Source organism: Carcharodon carcharias, chromosome 10 (assembly GCF_017639515.1).
Source record: "Carcharodon carcharias isolate sCarCar2 chromosome 10, sCarCar2.pri, whole genome shotgun sequence".
Classification (NCBI taxonomy): Eukaryota; Metazoa; Chordata; class Chondrichthyes; order Lamniformes; family Lamnidae; genus Carcharodon; species Carcharodon carcharias.
This window is the reverse complement of record NC_054476.1, coordinates 43700732-43723137: the sequence shown is the minus strand read 5'-3', so window position 1 is coordinate 43723137 and position 22406 is coordinate 43700732. Positions and strand designations below refer to the sequence as shown.

Here is a 22406-nt window from a genome sequence, read left to right as displayed (position 1 = left end):
ACGACCAAGAATCAGTGTCGCCGAAGACTGCGCATGTCTAGCGAATTGGTCGCTCATATCTGTCACCTGCTTCAAAATTTTGGTATAACGAGGACATGGAGGGCATCCACTGCCTGTGGCCCTGAAAGTGATCAGGGCACTCAATTTCTATGTCAGTGGCTCCTTTCAGGGCTCTACAGGCGGCCCCTATGAGATCTCTCAAGCCTCCACCCACAAATACATCCATGAGGTCACGGATGCCTTCTTCACAAGGGCACAAAACCTTGTGCATTTCGCCCAGAACCAGGACAGCCAGGATGCAGGAGCGATTGGATTTGCCCAGATCTCGGGTTTCCCACAGACTCAGGGTGCGATCGACTGCACTCACATGGTGCTCAGATCTCCATCGCAACACACGGTGGACTATATCAGTCGCAAGGGATTCATTGGTGAATATGCAACTGGTGTGCAACACGAGAAATGCATCCTGCAGGTGTGTGCACGGTTTCCAGGGAGTGTGCATAGCACCTACATCCTCAGTCGTTCACAGATCCCTGGAGTCTTCCAGGGTCCACAGAACCTGCAGGGATGGCTCCTCGGGGACAAGAGCTACCCACAGAGGACATGGCTGATGAGATCTGTGTGACGGCCTCAGACTGCAGCAGAGCGATGCTATAATGAGGCTCATGTTGCAGCTCGGACCTTGATGGAGCACACCATCAGGATGCTGAAGATGAGGTTCCGGTGCCTGGACTGGTCTGGTGGAGCCCTGCAATACAGTCCACAGAGAGTGTCACGCATCATCGTCATCTGCTGTGCCCTTTACAATCTGGCGTTGCAATGGGGAGAGGAGCTGGCTGGGGAGGAGATGGAGGAGCTGGAGGTCGCCTCCAATGAGGAGGACGCCAATGGGGATGAGGGTGAGGGGGTCCTTGGAGGCAACGATGATGGGGATGAGGCCCTCACACTGGCTAGACGAGGCAGGCATGCTCAGGAGGCCCCCATAGCTGCTAGATTTGTGGAGGGTGATGATGACATGCATTGAGGTGACCCCATAGATCCTCACGTTGCACCTGTGAACGTTTGACCCCAGTCTGGCTTATGGCAGCGTGAATACCCCTTCTGAGAATGCTCCTGTCATGGAGATGCAGTGGAGGTGCTAATAGTCATTCGAGTGCAGGAGGATGATGACAATATGCAGTGAGGACACTCCATGAATCTTCACACAACCTCTGAGAATGTCTGACTCCTGTCTGGCCGAGGGCAGCTCACTTGCACTCTGTGGTCAGGGTCATATCATACAGACACAGCCATGAAACTTTAAAAGCATCTGATCCTTTGTCCGCCTTCAGAACCTGAGTCCTTCAGGAGCACAGCATCACTGGTCACAGATGCTGAAGAGATGGAGGCCAGCCCCATCTTAAAGATGCTGAGAGCACACATGAGAGAACTCTGTAGCACCTGCCCATGACATTCTGGCAGCAATGACCAGCACCGCCGAGGTGCAGGCATCAGTAATGTTTCCAGGGAGTGTGAGGCCGCACCATCTGGTCCAGAGGCTGCACAGGAGAGAGGCTCCAGACTAAGACACCTGCCTTTATCTTGTGCTGAAAGGTTTCACATTTGAGTGACAAGGACACTGCTCATCAGAACAAGGAGCCACAGGCTGGGAGACATTCTTGGGAGTTTATTGACAATAGTGAACAGCATGTACATGTGATTAACACTCATGCCCAGATTGTGCAACTAATTCTCCTTAACTGTCCTAACCCTGCTGCTACATCCTGGTGCTCCTCGGACATCCACAGTGGAGGTGGAGGCAGCCCGCTGACTGCAATGCCCTGTCTGTGATGACATTGGTGGGCGTCTTCTGGAGGTCTGAGACTTGGAGGGCCCTGGCCTGCTGTTGGGGCCCTGCTGTGTGGCAGTGAAACCCTCCTCGGCCTGTGGAGCTGGAGCTGCTGAGAACAGGATGGGCAGGATGCTCTGAATCAGAGCGAGTCAGCTGGATAGATGGCTCCAGAGTGTGCACTCTTTAATGGGTGCCTGAGGGCCCCAGGCTGACTCATTGAGGAGAAGGTGTAGTTGGAGTGAGATTGGGCTGCCCTGTACCCCTCTTGTGTTGACATTGTTGGAGGCAAACTATGGCCTTAGTGATGGAGTTCAGCCTGCGCAGCAGTGCAGGAGCGACGTCCTGGACCAAGGTCTCCACGGTGGTTGCCAACTTACCAGTGTTGACCTCAGTGCGTTGCAATGCCTGCAGCATCACCTCAGTCTGAAGGCAGATGGACTCCTCCATCGTCCCTTGCAATCTGAGGAGTGCAGTGGACACCTATTCCTGATGTTCCCGAGCTTGCCTTTGCAAGTCCAGCAACTGTCACATGACCAAGTCCAGAAGTTCATCATCTGACTCGGACTCAGCAAATTTCAAGCCCCTGGCAGTCCTCTGAATGCTGGAGAGCTGGGAAGTCCCTGCCGCCGCCTGCTGTGGATCAGACAGTGCGATGTGCTCACCAGATTATGATCCTGAGGCAATTCTAAAGCTAGGTTCCACCAAGGTGTGTGTCTCTGCACTGTTAGAGGGTGTGGGTGAGCGCTGTGATGGGACTTCAAGGAGGGTGCTTTCAAATTCCTCTTCCAAGGTATCTTCGGGTCTTGACAGGAGGCCCTGGATCATGGAGTCTTGGCTGTTTCCCAGATGTGCCTGGGAAAGCAAGGGGAGATAATTAGTGCATGGCAGTGGCCTGTTAAACAGGACACATCACTCACAGCATGGTTGTCTGGTGGATGTTGCACTGCTGGACCCTCACTTGGTGGAGCACTGCCAACCTAACCATCAGCTCAGGACCAGTCCAGGTCATCACTGGCCAGCTGGATGGCTCTGTTTTCAAAGCCGGTGAGGACCTTGATCTCAGGCCTTCCTCCACTGGTCTGCAACCTCTTCCTCTTGTTGTGTGCCAGCTTGTCCTGCATGAATAGTGATAGAGTGTAAGCAGAATACCTGCCAGGCCAGATGATAAGTATGCCTAGCTTGTGCGGGTGGTGAGTGGTCCCACGCATGGGGTGAGGACAATGAAGATGTGTGTGGGAGAATGAATGGTGATGTCCCTTGAACTGGCAGTGACTGAGGACCCTGTGGATGTGTGATGGGTTTGTGAGTGTGTGAGTTGAGTGATGAGAAAAGTGACTTACCCTGGCAGAACAGAGGAGATAATTCATCCTTTTGTGGTACTGGGTGGCTGTCCTTTTTTGAAGGGCGTTGGCGATGTCCACTGATGCCACCACCTCCCTAGTCTGGTTGGTAATGCCGCTGCCCATCCTGCAGCCAGAGTAGGGGTATAGGGCATCCCAGCAAGTCTCCATTGCACCCAAAAGGCATTCCAAAGATGCATCACTGAAGCAGGTTTGGGATGATGTGTTGTAAAAACCCACCATTGTGGCCAGCGAGTAAAACATTGTTTTACCCACCCATTACTGCAAGCCTTGGACAATTTTTGCCAATCCTTAATTGCCCTTGTTCAGAGGGCATTTAAGAGTCAACTGCATTGCTGTGGGTTTGGAGTCTCAGTTAAGGATGGCAGATTTCCTTCCCTAAGGGGCATTAGTGAACGAGGTAGGTTTTAACAACAATTGGCAATGGTTTCATGGTCATCATCAGACTTAATTCCAGATTTTTACTGAATTCAAGCTTCACCATCTGCCATGGTGGGATTTGAACCCTGGTCCCTGGAGTATTACCAAGGGTCATTGGGCCATTAGTCAGTGACAATACTATTATGCCACCATAATGTTAAATTTGAAAATGCAAGGATTTTGTAAATAAACCACAAGGGTTCCTATCATTGCAGATCTGACTGAAGAAATTTTATAAGAAATTATATATTTGTTAATTATTACACTATAAGGAAGCTAAAATTGAAACATAGAACATATTTATATTGTAAGGAACATATCTTTTTATTTCTGTTGGACTGTTGTAAAGAACAAACCATTTTTATTTTTTTGGACTGTGGCTTTAAAAAACCACCATGGCTGCAGCTTAAAGCTGTTCACTGGAGCAGGATGAGGAATATCTACAATGTTGCCTGGGACATAGGATGCCAGAAGACAACAGGATGGTGCTGGAAAGGGGTTTTGGACAAGGGGGAAGTGCCTAACGTCAGTATTTTAATAGGCTCCTGACCAGGTGACCAGGGTTTTGTGTGGTAAGAGTGCAGGCAGAACAGCTGCTAGTCTGCAAAGAGGGAAGACCTCTCCTGTGTTTGTAAGATTCCAGCAATTCTGCCATAATGGCTAACTGGCTGTCTCCCACATTTCTGTAACCTGCTTTCTCTGAAAACCCCTGTCAAGAGGAAAAGAGAGAAAATCACCAGTAGAGATGATGAAAAGCAAGTTTTTCAACAAGTGAACCACAGACTGAAAGTGCTGGGAGACCACCTCATGTCATGAACAACAAACTGCAAGGAATTTGGAACTCTTCATTAAAAATCAACCTATCTAACCCTGTACTCCAGATTGGTACTACTGAACTGTTTTATCTCACCCTTAAAATCCATGTTTTCTGTATCGTGTCTCTGTGTGTGTGTAGGGGTTTAAGAAGGGGTAGAGTTTAAGTTATTGAGTTAGAAGTTAGCAGTTCATATTTCTTTCTTTTGCCACTAGTCAAAGACCACTAGTTCAATAACCAGTTATTTACTTATTATGTTTACAAACCTGGTGTTCGTATTCTGTTAATCTAAATTAAACAGTTAGCTAGAATTAGGGCAATCTGGTGATTTGGTCAAACTTTTCACATTTGTCGCAGCTCGGGGAACAGTGGGGCTTGATATTACAGTGCATTATCCCCAGCAAGTCATGACAATATATGTAGCTGATGCTACAGAAATGACAGAGGGAGCCCTTCAATAATATATCCTCTTGCTCTGGACCATATCACAATAGAAAAATAGTCTTGTATTTGTATTGCATCTTACCTGATCTGTTTGAAATAATTCAAAGCAAATCACTTATAATTATTTATTCTGAAAGTAATGACTGTTGCTATTTGAGCAGCCATTTTGCAACGAGCAAGATCCCACAAATAGCAATGAATTGAATGGCCAGCTAATCTGTTTGTATTAATATTAGGTGAGGGAGGATTGTTGCAGGAGGATTCTTGACGAGAATCACTGGAAGAATGCTCTTCTTTGAATAATGCTTTGGTATTTTTAGCAACCACTTAAACCTCTAGACTAGACAGATGCCAAGGATCTATATAGTTTTAATGTATCATCTGAGATTTAGCATCACTGACAATGAAACACTTTCTCAACACTGTCCCGTGGCTTAGCTTCATGTCGCTTAGAACAGATATTTTCCTATGTTGTTTCCTCATTACATATCGTTCTTGTTGCCTATCATCTACAGCCATGTCTGAGTAATGGATCGCTCTCATTTTGTTTATTTATGGATATTACACCATCAAACTGTTAGCCTGTCATTCAGTCTTGGATGAACCTTAACTTCCCTTAGTTAGACATTGGTAAACTTGCAACCTGCTTGAGACATGCAGTAGATTCTGTTCCCACTCTGATAATACTGCAACCTTCCTAGCCACTGCTTAAGACCTAACCAGACTGTTCATAACGACAGTGCCCCTACCTATCTCCATAACCTCCTCCAGCTCTACAACACCTTCCTGATCCATCCCTCTGATTTTTGCCTCTTACCTATTTGCTCCACCTTTCACCCCAAGCTTTGGAGGCCATGCCTAGGCCCCATGCTCTGCAATTCCCTCAAACTTTTCTGCTCCTCTACTTGCACCACTTCTTAAAGCCCATCTCTTTGGCCACAGCTATTAAATCCCTTGAAGTCAGCATCTGTTTTCCCAATGACTTTGTGAAGCGCCTCGGAATATTTTCTATATTTAAAATGCTGAATAATTGCTTCTTGTTATTTAGTGATATTTAAGTGAATGATATTGATAATGAGACAGTTGTACGTCTACCTCAGTGGGAAATGAGACTTGTTTAAAACCATCACCTTCATCTGATCACCAAAATGCAGCAGACACACCAGACTCTTCATTGAAAAAATGATGTGTTTCATTGTGAAACTTGACCGTTTAAACATTTTTTGTTTAGCTTTTTGAATCTGAGTGTATAATCATCAAATAATTTATTTTTAAAAAACAGACTAGTTGCATATAATACATGTGATCAATGTGGATGAATTGCATTGCACACCAGAATTAAAAAATTTAGAATTTTTCAAGCACCTCCCATATATAAAGTTTATGTGCCCACCATACTGTCAAATGATTTTTTTTTTTATTACTACTGGGAGCTTTTCCTTTGAAAGGTCAGGCATTTGAACCAGTCACTATAAATAGAGCTGAATGATTTTTGTAAGATGCCCAAATCATACTGGTGAAATAAGCAAGCATTAGTTTATTGAGGCATTCAAGGCAGATTAATTGATTTGGCCAGCAACTGCAAAGCAAAACCCTTGAGATAATTCTGATTTATGCTTTTCTAAAACTGACTAGATATGTAACATAGGGCTGAATTTTCCACTCAGCATGCGGGCATGCACCCGACATGCTCGAGCGTGAAATAGCACGTGATGATGTCATGGGAGCATCCCAATGACATCATGCACTTGCGCGATATTTCAGTTGGCGGGCGCGCGCAGGAGTTGCCAGCTCGCCCACTGACAGTTAAGAGATCTATTAAGGCCATTAAAGCATCAGTTAACAGGTATTTTTTGCTGCCTGTCCAGCCTTAGGGTTGGTTGGTGGGCCAATCAGCCGGTGTCCTTTGCATTTTTCAGGAAACCTTTTCCAAGGGCAGGATGAGGTTTCCATAATTAAATTAAAAAAATAAAATCTATGCACAGAATGTTTATAACGTCCAAGCACAGGTGACTCATTCTGATGCGTGGACATTTTTTCCGGATTTTAAATCCTGTCTTGATTGATTTTAAATTTGTCAGCTCCCTGAGGCTGCTTTCCTTCAGCACTCCCCTGCGCCTGTGCTGACCTCAGCGCTCACCCTCTTCCTGCCCCCACCCCGGCAGCGCTGAGCTTCTCAGCACGCATGTCATGCTGACTCGCCATTGATTGGCCAGCCAGCATGAAATTATGGTTGGGAGCTGATTGCTGGCTGCTCTCGGGCCTGCCGATCGCAGCTGCCCGCCAACCTGAAAAATCTACCCATAGTTTTGAAGCCAACTTCACTGAAATATTTTATTGGTTTATGTCACTGAGCATGACTGATTTTGTACAAAAATTATATTGAAGCTCAGATTTAGAATTTTTAAATAGTATAAAACCGTCTGTGTTCAGTCCAAGCCCACTGCATTGTCATGTGACAGACACAGAGCTCAAACTAAAGCTTCCTGTAATAAGGATGAGAAATGTCACTTGTAATTGTGGAGAAGGGTTGGTGCTGGATGCCACCAGCATTTGGATGAGGGAGAGGATGGAATGAATCCTTGGAGGTTTTCAAAGGTGACAGTGCAGAGATGGCAAAGGAGGCCATTGCTAAAGACGCTCTGGCTATGACTTGAGATAAGAGTGGAAAAAATTAAGGGCAGTCTCACCGAGGTGGACAATTTTAGAAACTCATTGGGACAGGATGGTTTGGCCTTTATATTGAACGCTGCAAAGAGGAATATTGCAATATTATCAGAGTCACAGAGAACATCATTTGTGTCTGTCATAAGGACCGTTTGGTGCTATAGGAGAGTGCATTCAGTTGGAGGGATTCTTTTATTCTTTCATGAGATGTAATCATCGCTGGCAAGTCCAGCATTTGTTGCCCATTCTGAATTGCCCTTGAGAAGGTGATGGTGAACTGCCTTCTTGAACCAGTGCAGTCCATTTGGTTAAATGAAATCGAGAGCAATGGGAATCTGAGGCATGGACCTCGTATGCCACAACACTTTTTTTGGCTTTTTATAGGAAAGACAATTTGGAGATGGAGCCTTGGTTAGCAGGGAGAGAAAGCTAATAGGTTTTTCTTTTCAGGACGGAAGAGATGATGCCAGATTTGAAAGACAAGGGAGAATGCTAGGTGAGCTGGAACTGTCTACAAGAAAGCAAATAGTTAAAGCCATGACCTCTTACATTACTAAGTCATATAGATCAAGACGTTCAATCGCTAATATGTACTGAGTTAGCTGGAGCAGCACCAAGTGCTCAGGAATTGACCTCTTTAGTCCTAGGGTAAAGAGGCAAAAGTGCATGCTTCTGGACAGCAGGTAAAGGCAGGTTTGGGGTTAGCTGTAATTTTCCTCCTCATGATAAACAAAACTACTAACACTTGGGCTGGAATTTTATGGTCCCCTAGTGCAGGCGGAGGGCATAAAATTGGATGCTATGTCAGAGCCACTCTGCCTATCACCCAGCTGCCTCCACTTGAATGCCCGTGGTGGGGGTGAGGAGTCGGGCAGCCTGTATGCTTGTAGGCAAGTTGAAGCCCTTAAGTGGCCAATTAATGGCCTCTTCCCATTGCCACTGGGATTGTACCCCCAGCAGGAGGTGTCCACACCATGTGGAAAAGTCCCCAAATGAAACGTGGTGGCCTTTCTAAGGAGGGGGTCCAAGCCAAAACCTCACAACCCTTGCCAGGGCCTGCCAGCCTGACCCCGGCAAGACACCTGACTAACCTGCATGTACAAGCCTGTGGCATCTCATGTTCGGAAAATACCTGTAGTCCTCTCAGTGGCCACTGTTCTTGGTGGCGCTGTTAGGACTACGCGGCTATCAGCCATTTGATTGGCTGGCAACTCTCCAAGACAGGACTTCCTTTCAGAGTGTGCGGAAGTCCTACCTTGAGCTAATAAACAACTTGACTGCCAAAAAAGGCTGCTACACGACCCAGCCAAGCGGAGGCAGCCCCTGGCAAAGTGAGGGAGCGGGAGCAGAAGAGGAATTAAGATCATCAGTGTGGGGAGGGAATGTGGGAGTGTGGGGAACTACCTTGGCGGGAGACCTCCATAGACACGATGGGCTGAATGGCCTCTTTCTGCACCATAGCTTTTCTATAGTTCTGTGGTACAGAGTGCCTGAACTGGAGGGACCCTCCCGACTGGCCTGCAAAAAGGCCGCCAGGTTTTGAAGTGGATTATAATCCTAGCCCCTTTTTGGGGCTATTCCAGATCAAGCATAATCCTCGGGTGATCACTCTCACTTAAGGTTGAGGGAGACATGCCCCACAGACAATTAAGTGGGTCTGAAGAATTGATCCAACTCTCCCCAGAGGAAAGGAACCACCAGACAATATTGCTGTCCTCCAGATAGTCATTTTTAAACATGTTTTTGCTATCTTAACAACCTGGGGCTTGGGCATCACTCCTGAACAATATACCTTTCCACTGAAGAGTATACAGAGATGGGTTTTCTAGTTTGGATACAGAAGACCATATGAGACAATATACTTTCTAAATTATATAAAATTTAATTAAAATACCAAACATGCAATTCACTTTTGATGGTAATCGCAACATTGATAGTTCTTGGAATAGAAAGTATAATTTTGTTTCTATTAGAGAATCGAAGTCTCATTAAATGTTACAGGGGGATATTTAAGATAGCCATCAATATCTGAAGTAGCATTCACCTTAAATTCCTGAATAGAAAGCTACCGAGTCCAACAAGGATACCTATATTCCAATCAATGAAAGAACTATCATCACTATACTACAGCAGCATTGCCTTAACCTTGACAGATGCTAGAATGAATCTAAAAATCCTACTGTGTGGTTCAATATTTGGACCATAAAAGCTGAACCAGCAGGAAGCATGTTGAGCACTTGTGCTGGACAACATCCTTTGGCAGCAGGCGACATGGAGGATGTTAATGGACAATATGGCGAGAAGATCAAAAACCAGTTTCACGCTGTAATGAAACTAATTTGCGATTGTCCATTCCACCCGTCAATAGCGGGTCGCATTTCCCACCATCCAATGTTGGTAACTTGATTTTAATCTTATTATTCTTCCCCCACAATGGAATCATCCCTCCGTGTCAAACTTATGTCGGTGCGACTTCAGGACGGCGTGATTCACGACTGCCTTTAGAAGGTGTGCACCCGACGGGCAGAACTTTGAGGGGAACCCGGAGGTGAGTGCACACAAAATTGCACAGTGCTTGTGAACATCACGCGTGGGACATCAAGCAAGAGGTGCTATGCATTTGGCAGCGGTGAGGGGGAGCACAGGCAAGTTGCTACTTCCTGCCTGGCTTTCAGTGCAGTGCCAGGGCAAGGGTTCCAGTGCGGGTAAGACAGCGAGGGCAGGGGAGATGGCGTGGCAGTGCAAGGCATGACAGCCTGAAGGAAGCACACAAGCACATACCGGGTTGGGGCTGGAGGGGAGAATGGGTGAGGGAAGCAGCCATGCACTTAGAAAAGGTTGTCAAAGCTGAGCATTCTTCTGCAGCTAAGACTGTTCAGCTGCAACTCCGTTGACCTGCTTGGAGTTGGGCCTGAAGCTTTACTGCCCACTTAAGTATGGAAGTGCCACCAAATGCTCCAGAAATGTTCACCCCTCGGGCACCGACTGGAAATTAATGTGCGTTTTAGGGGGCAGCAGAACAATTAGATGACTGGGCAAGTAGTGGAACCCCTTGCGAAAGGTGGCCAGGCACAATCGCTGGTCGAGGTGCTCAGAGTCCCATGCAGTGTCTTTATTCAGGTTTGGACCAGTATCAGTCATGGTTCAAGCTAACAGCGCACACTTGCAGTGCGGGTTAGGAGAATGCCTGTGTCTGAGTTAAGAGCACAGCATGGAGTCCAGCGGCCGAAGCTGCTACCAATCCGTGTCACTGATTGCAAAGACTGCGCATTGCCTAGGAAGCTGGTTGGTCACATATGCCACCTGCTGCAGGATTTGGCACCACAGGGACATGGAAGTCATCCACTGCTACTGGCTGTGAAAGTGACCACGGCGCTCAATTTTTATGCCAGTGGCTCCTTCCAGAGGTCCACAGGTGATATGTGTGGGATCTCGCAAGCATCCACCCACAAGTGTATCCAAGAGGTCATGGACACCATCTTCGCAAAGGCACAGAACTTTGTGCATTTCGCCTGCGATCAGGAAAGCCAGGAAGCAAGTGGTCTGGGATTTGCACAGATCTCTGGTTTTCCACAGGTGCAGGATGCCATCAACTACACTCATGTGGCACTTAGATCTCCATGGGAACAATCAGTCAATTATGTCAACTGCAAGGGCCTCCACTTGCTGAATGTTCAGCTGGTCTGCGCCCACCACGAATACATCCTAGAGGTCAGCGCATGATTCCCAGGGAGCGTCCATGATTCCTACATCCTTAGCAGGTCTCAGGTCGCTAACATCTTCCAGGGTCCACAGAGGCTGCAGGGTTGGCTCCTCAGGGACAAGGGCCACCCACAGGGGATGTGGCTGATGATGTCTGTGCAGTGGCCACAGACTGCAGCAGAATGACTGTACAAAGGGCTTCAAGCTGCAACTCGGAATATGGTGGAGCAAACGATAGGCATTTGAAAATGAGGTTCCAGTGCCTCAACAGATCTGGTGGAGCACTGCAATACAGTCCCCAGAGGGCGTCGTGCATTATTGTTGCTTGCTACACGCTACACAGCATGGTGCTGCAACGGGGGGAAGGAGTTGGCTGAGGAGGAGGTGGCAGAGATGCACGTCTCATCCGATGAGAAGGATATCAAAGGGGATGATGGTGATGAGGTCCTCAAAATCAAGGATGCCGGCGATGAGGCCATTGTGCTGGCCAGACGAGGCAGGCTCACTCGTGAGACCCTCATAGAGGCAAGATTCATGGAGGATTATGATGACAACATGCAGTGAGGACACTCCCAAAAATCTTCACATGGCCTCTGTGAATGTCTGACTCCTGTCTGGCTGAGGGCAGCTCACTTGTGCTCTGTGATCAGGGTCATATCATGGAAATGCAGCTGTGAAATTTTAAATGCACCTGATCCTTTGTTGGCCTTCAGCACCTGACCTCTTCAGGAGCACAGCATCACCAGTCACAGATGTTGAAGAGATGGAGGACCAGCCCCAACTCAAAGGTACTGAGAGCACACATAAGAATGATGGAACTCTGTGATGCCTGCCCATGACATTCTGGCTGCAATGGCAAAAACCATCGAGGGCCAGGCATCCATAATGTCTCCAGGGAGTATGAAGCTGGACCATCACTTTGGTCTGAAGGTTACCCACTGCACAGGGAAGAGGCCCTGGACTGAGATACCTGCCTTTATCTTGTGCATGGACCAAGGTTTCACATCTGAATGACATGACCACTGCTCATTATAATGAGGAGCCATAGGCAAGGAGACATTGGGAATTTATTTACATTAATGAACATTACATACAAGTGATTAACACCCATGCCCTCGCTGTGCAACTTCATCTTCTTTACCTTCCTAACCCTGCTGCTACATCTTGATGCCCCCCGACATCAACAGCGGAGGTGGAGGTAGCCTGCTGATTGCCACACCCTGTCTGTGATGACCTTGACAGGTGCCCTTTGGAGGGCTGAGACCTGGAGGGCTCCAGCCTGCTTTGGGTGTCCTGTTGTGGGCTAGATGCACCCTCCTCGGCCAGTGTCGCTGGAGCAATGGGGTCACAGGAAGAGGGGATTTGGATCGGCCGGACATTCCTGGAGTCACCTGGGTGGGTGGCCCCAGGGTGTTGAGCTGATGGTCCTCCACCCTATGGGTTCCCGACGGGCCCTGTCTGACTCCTTGAGTTGAACGGGTAGCTGGAGTGAGTTTGAGCTGCCTCTCACGTTGACACTGTTGGAGGCCAACTATGACGTTGGCGATGGAGTTCAACCCGTGCAGCAGTGCAGAACCAATGTCCTGGACCAATGTCACCACGGCAGCTGCTATTCCTGCCAGTGTGACCTTGGTACATCGGCATGCCGGCGCTATTACCTCGGACAGACGAACTCCTCCATTGTCCCTTGCAATCTGATGTTCCTGTGATTGTCTTTGCAGTTCCAACAACTGATTGAGGACCGAGTCCAGAGGCTGATCATCTGACTTAGCAGATTCTTTGCCTCCAGCAACCCTCCGGGTGTCAGTGACCAAGGACACCACTGCCTCAGCCTGCTGTGGAGCAGATTGTGTGCTGTGCTCAGCAGGTTGTGATCTCAAGGCTGCTGCACATCTAAGTCCCACCAAGGTGTGTGTCACTGTGCTGCTGGAGGGTGTGGGGTCCAGCTCCAAAGTGTGACTCTCAAATGAAGTGAGGACCTTGATATCTGGAACTCCCCTCCCCAGTCTGGGACCTCTCCTGGTGATTGTGCATGATCTTGTCCTGCATAAAGACACATGGAGAAAATATGAGCAAGATGCATGCCAGGCCAAACGAGATGGATGCCAGGTATGCGTGTGTGCTGAATGGAGCCATGGATGCAATTAGGAGGCTATTTCCAGTGGAGATGAGGCCAGATGGCGGCAGGAGGGTGTGTGAGAGAGAATGAGTGGGGATGTCCTTTGAGCTGACAATGGGTGAGATACCAGTGAATATGTGATGGGCTTGTGAGTGTGTGAGTTGAGAGTGATATGATGGTTGACTTACCCTGGCAGCACGGATGAGATCATTCATCCTTTTTCTGCACTGGATGGCCGATGTCTTGTGTGCAGAATTGGCACTGTCACAGCCTCCGAAGCCAGAGCGCTGAGAATGATGGGCCTTCTGCCGCCAGCTCATGGGGTAGAGAACATTGTGGCGAGCCTCCAAGGCATCCAGAAGGCATCCCAGGGATGTGTCACTGAATTGGCGGGGGGGCTGCAGTCTTCCTGGCTTTTGGGGCCATGTCTTCACCGGCACAGTCCTGGGCCGCAAGTATTGAGAACTGTGCACGCAGCGCAAGTTTAAATATGGTGCCCAGCATGAGGAAGCGGCCAGGTAACGGCATGGCAGGTAAATCAGAGGCCGGCCGCCAGTGAGACGGCCTCATCACTGCATAATTTATGAGGCAGGAAGGGGACAATAAGGCACGAAAAACCGCCATTACGGCCGGTGGGTGAAATGCCTTTTTTCACACCCGCTACTGCACTTAGTGCAAACTTGAGATGATTCCACCCTTTGTTTTTGCCAACATTCTTCATTTTCGTCAACATCCTTCAAGCAAACATGATACTGAGAGACCCAGATGGTGGTCACTACAGTTAGTTTACAGGGGCAGAATTTTGCCCTAGTCAGGCGGGCTCAGTGGAGGCCAGTGGGAGCTGCCCGCGATTGGGGCCTGACTGCAACTTCACACTGGCAGGCCAATTAAGGCCTGCCCAGCTTGAAATGCACACTTGTAGCGCTCCCAATGTAGGAGGGAGAGAGCGGAAGTACACGCATTGCGTGGGTGTGCACAGGAAAAGCTCTGAGGCACAGAGCTGCCTCAGGGAGATGAAGATTTTTGAAAATAAAAAAGGAAGATTTTAAAAATGTTTAAAACATGACCCCTCATGTGACTCTGTCACATGAGCAGGGACATGTTATGAATGAAATTTAAACATCTTTATTTAATTTTTAATTAAATCCCGCCCGTGGATGAGGTTTCCTAAAAAAAACCCAAAGGCCGCTTGGCCTTTTCGCCTGCCCACCAACCGTGAGGTTGGACGGGCAGTGAAAAATTTAAGTGAATTATTACTTTAATGGCCTTAATAGGCCTGTTAATTGTCAGTGGATGCGCTGCCGGCTCCCGTGGATGCCTGCCAACCGAAATATCATGCAAATGCCCGATGACATTGGGACGCTCACCCGATGTCATTTTATGCTCGCTTGGGTTGAGTGCGCGCAACCCAACGAGCAGAAAATCCTGCCCCAGGACTCAGATAAGTTATTTAAGGTCACTCTTAAGGCTATCCATTGTTTGATTGTACATCTTACAAGTTATCAATGGCTTGCTGAGGTGATGTAGAGGCTCGTTCCTGTTTTCTCAGGTTGCCTTGTGTTAGAGGATATACCCTATTCTTTGCCACATGATGTGGTTGTCTTTAAGTAAACAATTATGCCCAGGTATGTTTCTAAACGTCTGAACTTTGTCCAGCAGGTGAACTCTGCTTTTAATTTTTAATCCCTACTTCATAGTTGGACTCTCTTATAACTCTGTATTTATAGTTGCATCCCTTCACAGTTTTATCTGGTGACCTTGCCACATGATGTGGACATCTCTTGCCTTGAGTAAAATCCCAGCAGTAGTGGGAGGAAGCATTTAACATGCTATTAATTGGCAACTTAAGGGCCTCAATTGGCCCATGGGAGAGCGGACTGCGTGATGCCCCCCCCCCGCCGATACAATCCCAACAGACGCAGGTGGGTGATAGAGAGAGCGCTGGCGCCGTGGTGTCCAAATTTACATGTTAAGCTCTGGACTTGGTGTGTGGGCAGAGGGTTAATTTTTACTGAAGAGATTAGGTCAATGAGTCCATGGAAGTCCCACATGAAGGACAGTCATTCCAGCAAGTTGTCCCACAGCAACCAGTTCTGGGTAACTGTCCCCAGTGAGACTCAGTAGCCTTCTGGAAAGGGGCGGGGGGGAACTTATAAGTGAATGTTCAAGAATTATTCATCTTTAAAATAACACAAGGAGGTCTTGTGGTGCCTTGGGTATCACCCCTGCTTCTGAGCTCTGGGTTCAAGCCCTAGTCCAGGACTTGATAGCCAAGGAAGGTGCATTCATAACGTGGCTAAACAGGTTGAGCATCAACTTATAAATCATTCCTCCAAACACCAATGGCAGGTGGTAAGAGCGGGAGAGATAACTGGGCAGCCCTATGATGGAAAGAAATTGGAGCCTCTACCATCACTATCCATAGTTCTAGACTGCAACATGTAAAATTGTATGTTGCCACAGCAGCTCAGACTCCTTGGGGGTGCTGGTTAGCTCAGTTGGCTGGATGGCCATGTGGGATCAGATGTTGCCAACAGTACAGGGTTCAATTCCTGTTCTAGCTGTGCTGGATTCAGGAGCTTGTCTCTTTGCCCTACCTGTGGGGGAGGTTGTGTCACTCTGGATCAGACTTGCCTTCAGGCAGAGAACTGAAGAAAATAACACAAGTAAAACTTCTTTCCTCAGTATTACAAATCAACAGTTGCAATGCCAGTTTCATCTTCCTTTATCTCCATATGCTTAAAGTTGTCTTTTGTTGCCTTGTTATTTTAACAAAGGTGGTCAAATGATTTGAATTTATGCTGGAGGTTAGCACTCACCTCCTCCACTGATTTGAAGCATTAGAGGTTGTTCATGAGGTGCTAATCTGCACTTATGCAAGACTACAGTTTAATGAAGACAATGTTGGTGTAACTTTGTGAGGTTTTACTGGATCCAGCAATGGGGACAGGAGCCAGAATAAAAGAGAGAACTATAACACACCACTGTTCTACAGGTATCTTATTGTTTTAACTAAATATTGCTGGAATTTTAAGGAAAGACTTTTTTTGGTGTGGCTTGTTGCCTTTCGGAATTGTCTCATGGCACTTCAGAGACAATACTTTATTGTACTTTGAAGTGCAGTGCTTGTTATGTAAGTATTCATGCCAAGCATAAATAGAGATCCCCAAAAATGTAAGACAAATGACAGTTAATCTATTTTTGGGAAGGAAAGGGCAATTTGCCAGGACAATAAGAGAACTTGTTATCCTTTTTCAAATAGTGATGAAAGATCTTGAACAATCACTTGGACAGAGTCTCAGTTTAACATTTCACTCTGACAATGTAATGCACTCCAGCAATGTACTGCTCCCTGAGCATGAAGCTACCATGTCAGCCTAGAATATGTGCTGAAACCAGATCTTAAGTCTACAACTTTCCAACTCACAGGCAACGTCAACTGAGGCAAACATTCTAACCCTTACTAATTACTCAGTTACCGCAGTTAAATTCTATTACTTTCCTGCTTTTTGAAAAATTGAGAATTTACTTTATGTTATTTAATCTGAAGAAGGGAATTTAAGCATTGATACACTTTGACTGAATTTCAAAGGCCACAAGTCCTAATCGAGAGCTTGTGCAGTCATTTAGGATTAATATTAAGATAAACAGTGGACAATTTCATGAGCTAATCTTAGCCTTCTGAGATGTAGGTCACTGGGAGTAGGAGAGGATCAATTGCCACTTGGAATTGAAGGGCAGTCATCTAAATTTGAGATTAAGATTGTAATGAGATTATCCAGCAATTCCACTCATACTGTGTCTAGCCCACTAAAGTGCAAATTTTAGCACCCAATGCAGTGTTTTATTCTTTCATCATGTTACCTTCTAATCGTGTTACAGCCTCCATTAGCAATTTACACCAGATGGTTCTCAACCTCTGTGTGATATTTGACTCCTCGGTGAGCTTCCGACCACACATCCATACCATCACTAACACTACCTATTTGCACTCCATGACATTGCACAATTTTACCCTGGCCGGAATTTTACAGCCCTGTCATAGCAGGAATGGGACTGTAAAATGCGGCGAGCCGTTCTAAACTTTATTGACTTCGGTGGGACTGTAAAATCCCGCTGTCGTAAAATTCCACCCGGAGAGGCAGCTGCCATTGAAACCCTCATCCATGCCATTGTCACCTCTAGACTTGACTATATAACGCACTCCTGGCTGGTCTCCCACATTGTAAGTAAACTTGAGGTCATCCAAAACTCTGTTGCCCATGTCGTAGTCACACCAAATTCCCTTCACCATCACCCCTGTGCTCTGACCTACACTGGCTCCCAGTTAAGCAACCCTTTGATTTTAAAATTCTCATCCTTGTTTTCAAATCTCTCCATGTCCTTCCTCCTCCCTATCTCTGTAATCCCCTCCAGCCTTACAACCCTCAGATATCTGTGCTCCCCTAATTCTGGCCTCTTGTGCATCCCTGATTTTAATTATTATTGGAAGTGCTTTCAGTTCTCTAGGCCATAAGGTTTGGAGTTCCCTCCTAGATCTCTCTGCCTCTCTACCTCACTTTCCTTCTTTAAGAGCATTTTAAAACCTACTTTTGACCAAGCTTTTGGCCACATACACTAGTATCACATCATCCAGCTCGGTGGTGTATTTTATTTTAATGCCTCTGTGAAGTGCCTTGGGACTTTTTATAATGTTAAAGGTGTAATATAAATACAAGTTGTTACTGTTATTGTAAAATATAATGACTATTATAATATAGAGAAACACAGCAGCCAGATTGTGCACAGCAAGGTCCCAAAAACACAACCTCATAATACCTTGTTGCCATTGTTGGTTGAGGGATAAACATTGGCCAAGGCACCAGGTAGCATCACTTTTAGGACAAAAGGGGAGGAAAGCTGGAAGGAAAATTGCAGCCTGAGAATGTTAAAGTTGTGTCAGGTATTACTGTACAAATCTTGTGAATTGCACAAATTGTGATGTTTGTTTATGTACTGCACCCAATACAGGTAGTGACAATACTGGCAAATATGGCTGTATTAGACCAATGTGCTTCTGAGATGATACAGGAAAATGGTAAGCATTTGCTTCACTTTCTCTGTTTTAAAGTGTGACACCAGTATACTTATAATATACAGGTTCAACTGTACATTTATACATTGCATTTTGTGGTCAATTCATAGGCCTACCAGAATGATGGATTAAACACGTTAACTGTATGCATCTAGATACAGTAATAAGTTTCGAGTAATATGGATTTCCTTTCAAAATAAATTACTAGTTGACAATTGGCAATAAGAATGGAGATTAGGCAGAATGTTTTAATTCAAAGCACAATAGACTTAAGGAAGAAAACACCTGGGAATGATGAAAACAATGTGAATGGGTTCATAAGACAATTAAATAGGGATGAAATTGATCATCGTCAACAGTGCGCTTCAATGGAATAGGTAAACAGGTGCAATGTAAAACAGGATGCCAATTTATTATCAGCCCATTTTATGCTACTGACCAATTTCCTAGGAGAGGAGATATTGAGAGATTTGCAGATTGAAATCAAGCTCTGTGAAGTCAGTAATTAATGTGTTTCTTAGAAATTCTTTCATCTGTTGTTTTTACTAAGGTGGGTAGAGGAATTTTATGTAAACACGTTAATGTTTTTGTTCCTTATATTGCACAGTCCAAAAAAACGAAAGCACTTAGGAAATGTTGACCTATCAAAAATGCCTTTTGAGGCAAGTAGTAGTTTTTGAGGCGATTTCCATTCTATCCCAAATATCAATATTATACCCCACTGTATCCAAGCCCAAATCATTATATATAGCAAGATCAATATTGAGTCCTCGAATATATCACTTTCAACCCCAATCTAATTCAAGTAATTATCAATAACCCAAATCCTTTGTTTCCTGCCTGGGCCTGTGATCTTAAAAATTTTGGTGACTCATCTATTATTGCCTTCAACACCTCTAAAATCTTTGACAGGCTCTGGCATTTTGCAGTTGTAAATATTATCACTGTATGACATTTCACCAAAGTTACGGTCATGGTTAACAAATTCTCTGACAAATTGGTCTTTCCATGAGGGGTTTAATTGGAACTCCTTTCTCTTCCCCTTTTTCATGTTAATAACTTGCTCCACTCAATATCTTTTGCACCATTCTACACTCACCAATCAATTTTGTTCCGATTGAACATCCTCTGTTGTAGGGCAATGACTGAATTCAGTTCCAGTGTGATTGTGCATGCTGATGCCCCTGCCCCAGCATTGATCCGGCAGAATTTGCAGTGCCAGCGGTAGGATACCTTATTGCATGGAACCAATGGGTCCTTATTCCATTATGGGCATGTCTGATACCCACCTGCCAGAAGGCACCTTCCTGCTGATGGGTGGAGTATTATGCAGATCTCCTGCAACTCTTTCATGATGGTAACAACAACAATTTTTAAAAAACCTCCTTTCTTTGCACTCATTCCAGGCTTTATCCCTTCCTTTTATGCGGCCCACTCCTGGAAGCTGAGGCTAGAGCTGTCCCTAGGGCATGGTGAATCGGGGCGACTGTCCCAGGTCCTGCGCTTTGTGGGGGCCCCTGTACTTCAACATCGTGGCATCAGATGTAATACAGCCTGTTGTACATACCGGCTGATTCACTGTCTCTCGCACCCTAAACTCAAATTGAGTGTTTACTGGTGGATATAAGCGAATAAATGAAGCAGGTATCCCCCTCTCCAAAACTCAAAAAGGGCAGAAGAGAAAGTAGATTAAAACCATATGAACTGAGATGAATTCCTGCTGAGAGTGCGGTGCAGGCTCAGCATCATCCCTCAGCCTTGGAGATGGCAGCGTTGACCTCGGCAGCAGCGGCAGAGCGGATTTTATTCCAGCTCTCATTCACTGCAGAGGGACAGGATGAACTATTCTGAACGAGTTAACGTCTTTAAACCCAGCACATAGCGCATAGCATCCAACCTGCAAGGTAAGTCACTCATTAGCTGGGTTTATTTTTGGTCCCGGGCAACTGAAACTCTCTGCTTCTTATTTCATTTTTCCTTCAGTGAGCATTGGCAACTAACATTTGCTTAACGTTGGAAGATAGGCAGCCATTTTTTTTTAAGCCGAATTACTTATTGCATCGTGTTTGTAATTAAAAAAAATTTTTGAATGCAGTGAATATCCTCACTTTGACGTTTGGGCTGGAATTTTCCAACCCCTTCCCCCCCACCCCCACCCAACTGCGGCAGGGGCCAGTGAGCCATTGAAATCCCCGTCCACATCGGCGGATCTGGAAGGTACCACCGGCATGAGGGGCTGGAAAATTCTGGCCTTGAAGTTGTCTCCAGTTGGGATGTGGAATGTGTTGGTAAGAACATTATAATGGAATCCCATAGAGATCACGGGAAGAATTTTCCACCCGTTAGGGGGGGGAGATTCGGGAGTGGGCGCATGCAGGCGCACCCCCGATCGGATGCGCGCCGCCATTTTACGTGGGCGGGCCAATTAAGGCCCACCTAGCATGACGTCTGCCAGGAAGCGCTATGCGCTCCCTGTGCGGGCGGTGGGGGAGGGATCCCTAAGCCAGGAGTGCACGTAAGAGTGCACTCATCTCCCTGAGGCTAAGCGCTGCCTCAAGAAAATCGGTGTCAAATTTAAAAATGGTCAATGGACAAAAATAAAAATTCCCTGACATGTCCCATGACACTGTCACATGAGCTGAGACATGTCCATCACTTTTATTCAAACTTTTACTAAATTTTTAAAAACCTTCATGAAACCTCATCCCGCCCTGGGTGAGGTTTCATGCTTCTTCTCAAGCCCGCCAGGGTTCCCGGCCTGCCCGCCAACCTTAAGGTTGGGTGGGCAGGTCCGTTAACTACTTGAATTTGTTCTTAAATGGCCTCTTTTGACTGTTGACATGTCAATGGGCGCACAGCTGATTCGGTTGTGCCCCCACCAACCTGAAAATTGAAATGACGCGGGGTGACATCAGGAGTTCTGCCCGACGTCATCCCGCGTCATTTTACGCGTTGGCGAGCAGGCCCCCCCCCTCCGCTCGCCGATCTCAATATCCTGACCTGTGGATTTCTCCTTAACAAAAGGAGAGTCAACAAGGAGTAGTTTTAAGTGTGACACAGTTATCACAGTCAATAGTGCTGTAAGTGCTTGTAACCGAGTGTTCGGTAGCTGGGATGCTGCTGGTGCTTCTTTTCACACACACACTCAGCGGTCCAGCCATCAGAGGAAACTTGTCTAAAAATGTTATGGGAGGCCCAAACAGTGTGAATTTCCCTGGGCCCCGAACCCCACTCGGGACCGCCCTGGCTGGGACACATCATCTCCCTCAACACCACTTGACTTTCTGTCAAGACCAAGTCTATTTAAGACATGACTTTTGATTGCTGTCATGTCTGTGGAGGTTTTTTTAATTCCCCTGGGCAAGATGCAAAAAAAAAGGTTTAATATCTGATAGTTTTTTATTCGGATACAAAATTGGCTGAAAAATAGGAAGTAGAGAGTAATGGCCAATGGATATTTTTCGGGCTGGAGGAAGATTTGTAGTGGAGTACCCGAGGGGTTGGTATTGGAACCCTTGCTTTTCCCCGATATATAGTAACGATCTAGATCTTGGTGTTCAGGGGACAATTTCAAAGTTTGCGGATGATATGAGGCTTGGGAGTGTTGTAAACTGCGAGGAAGACAATGTAGAACTACAAGAGGACGTAGACAAGTATGTGGAGTGGACAGATAGGTGGCAGATGAAGTTCAATGTGGAGAAGTGTGAGGTGATGCATTTTGATAGGAAGAATATGGACAGACAATATAAAATAAGGGATGAAATTTTGAATGGGGTGCAGGAGCAGAAAGACCTGGACGTATAGGTGTATAGATCATTGAAGGTGGCAGGACAGGTGGAGAGACTAGTTAATAAAGCATATAGCATCCTGGGCTTTGTTAATAGGGACATAGAGTACAAGAGCAAAGAGGTTATGGTGAATTTATATAAGACATTCAACCCACATTATAGGAAGGATGTGAACATATTGGAGAG

General features: G+C 46.3%; 1 protein-coding gene across 1 annotated transcript in view; it reads left to right on the top strand.

Annotated features, from left to right (window-relative positions):
- LOC121283523 (protein inscuteable homolog) overlaps positions 1–22406 on the top strand; it is a 281439-nt gene that overhangs the window by 219741 nt on the left and 39292 nt on the right. Inside the window, exon 8 of the mRNA XM_041198199.1 lies at positions 18369–18435. Coding sequence (XP_041054133.1) covers positions 18369–18435 — 67 coding nt within the window. The remainder of the gene's footprint in view (positions 1–18368; positions 18436–22406) is intronic.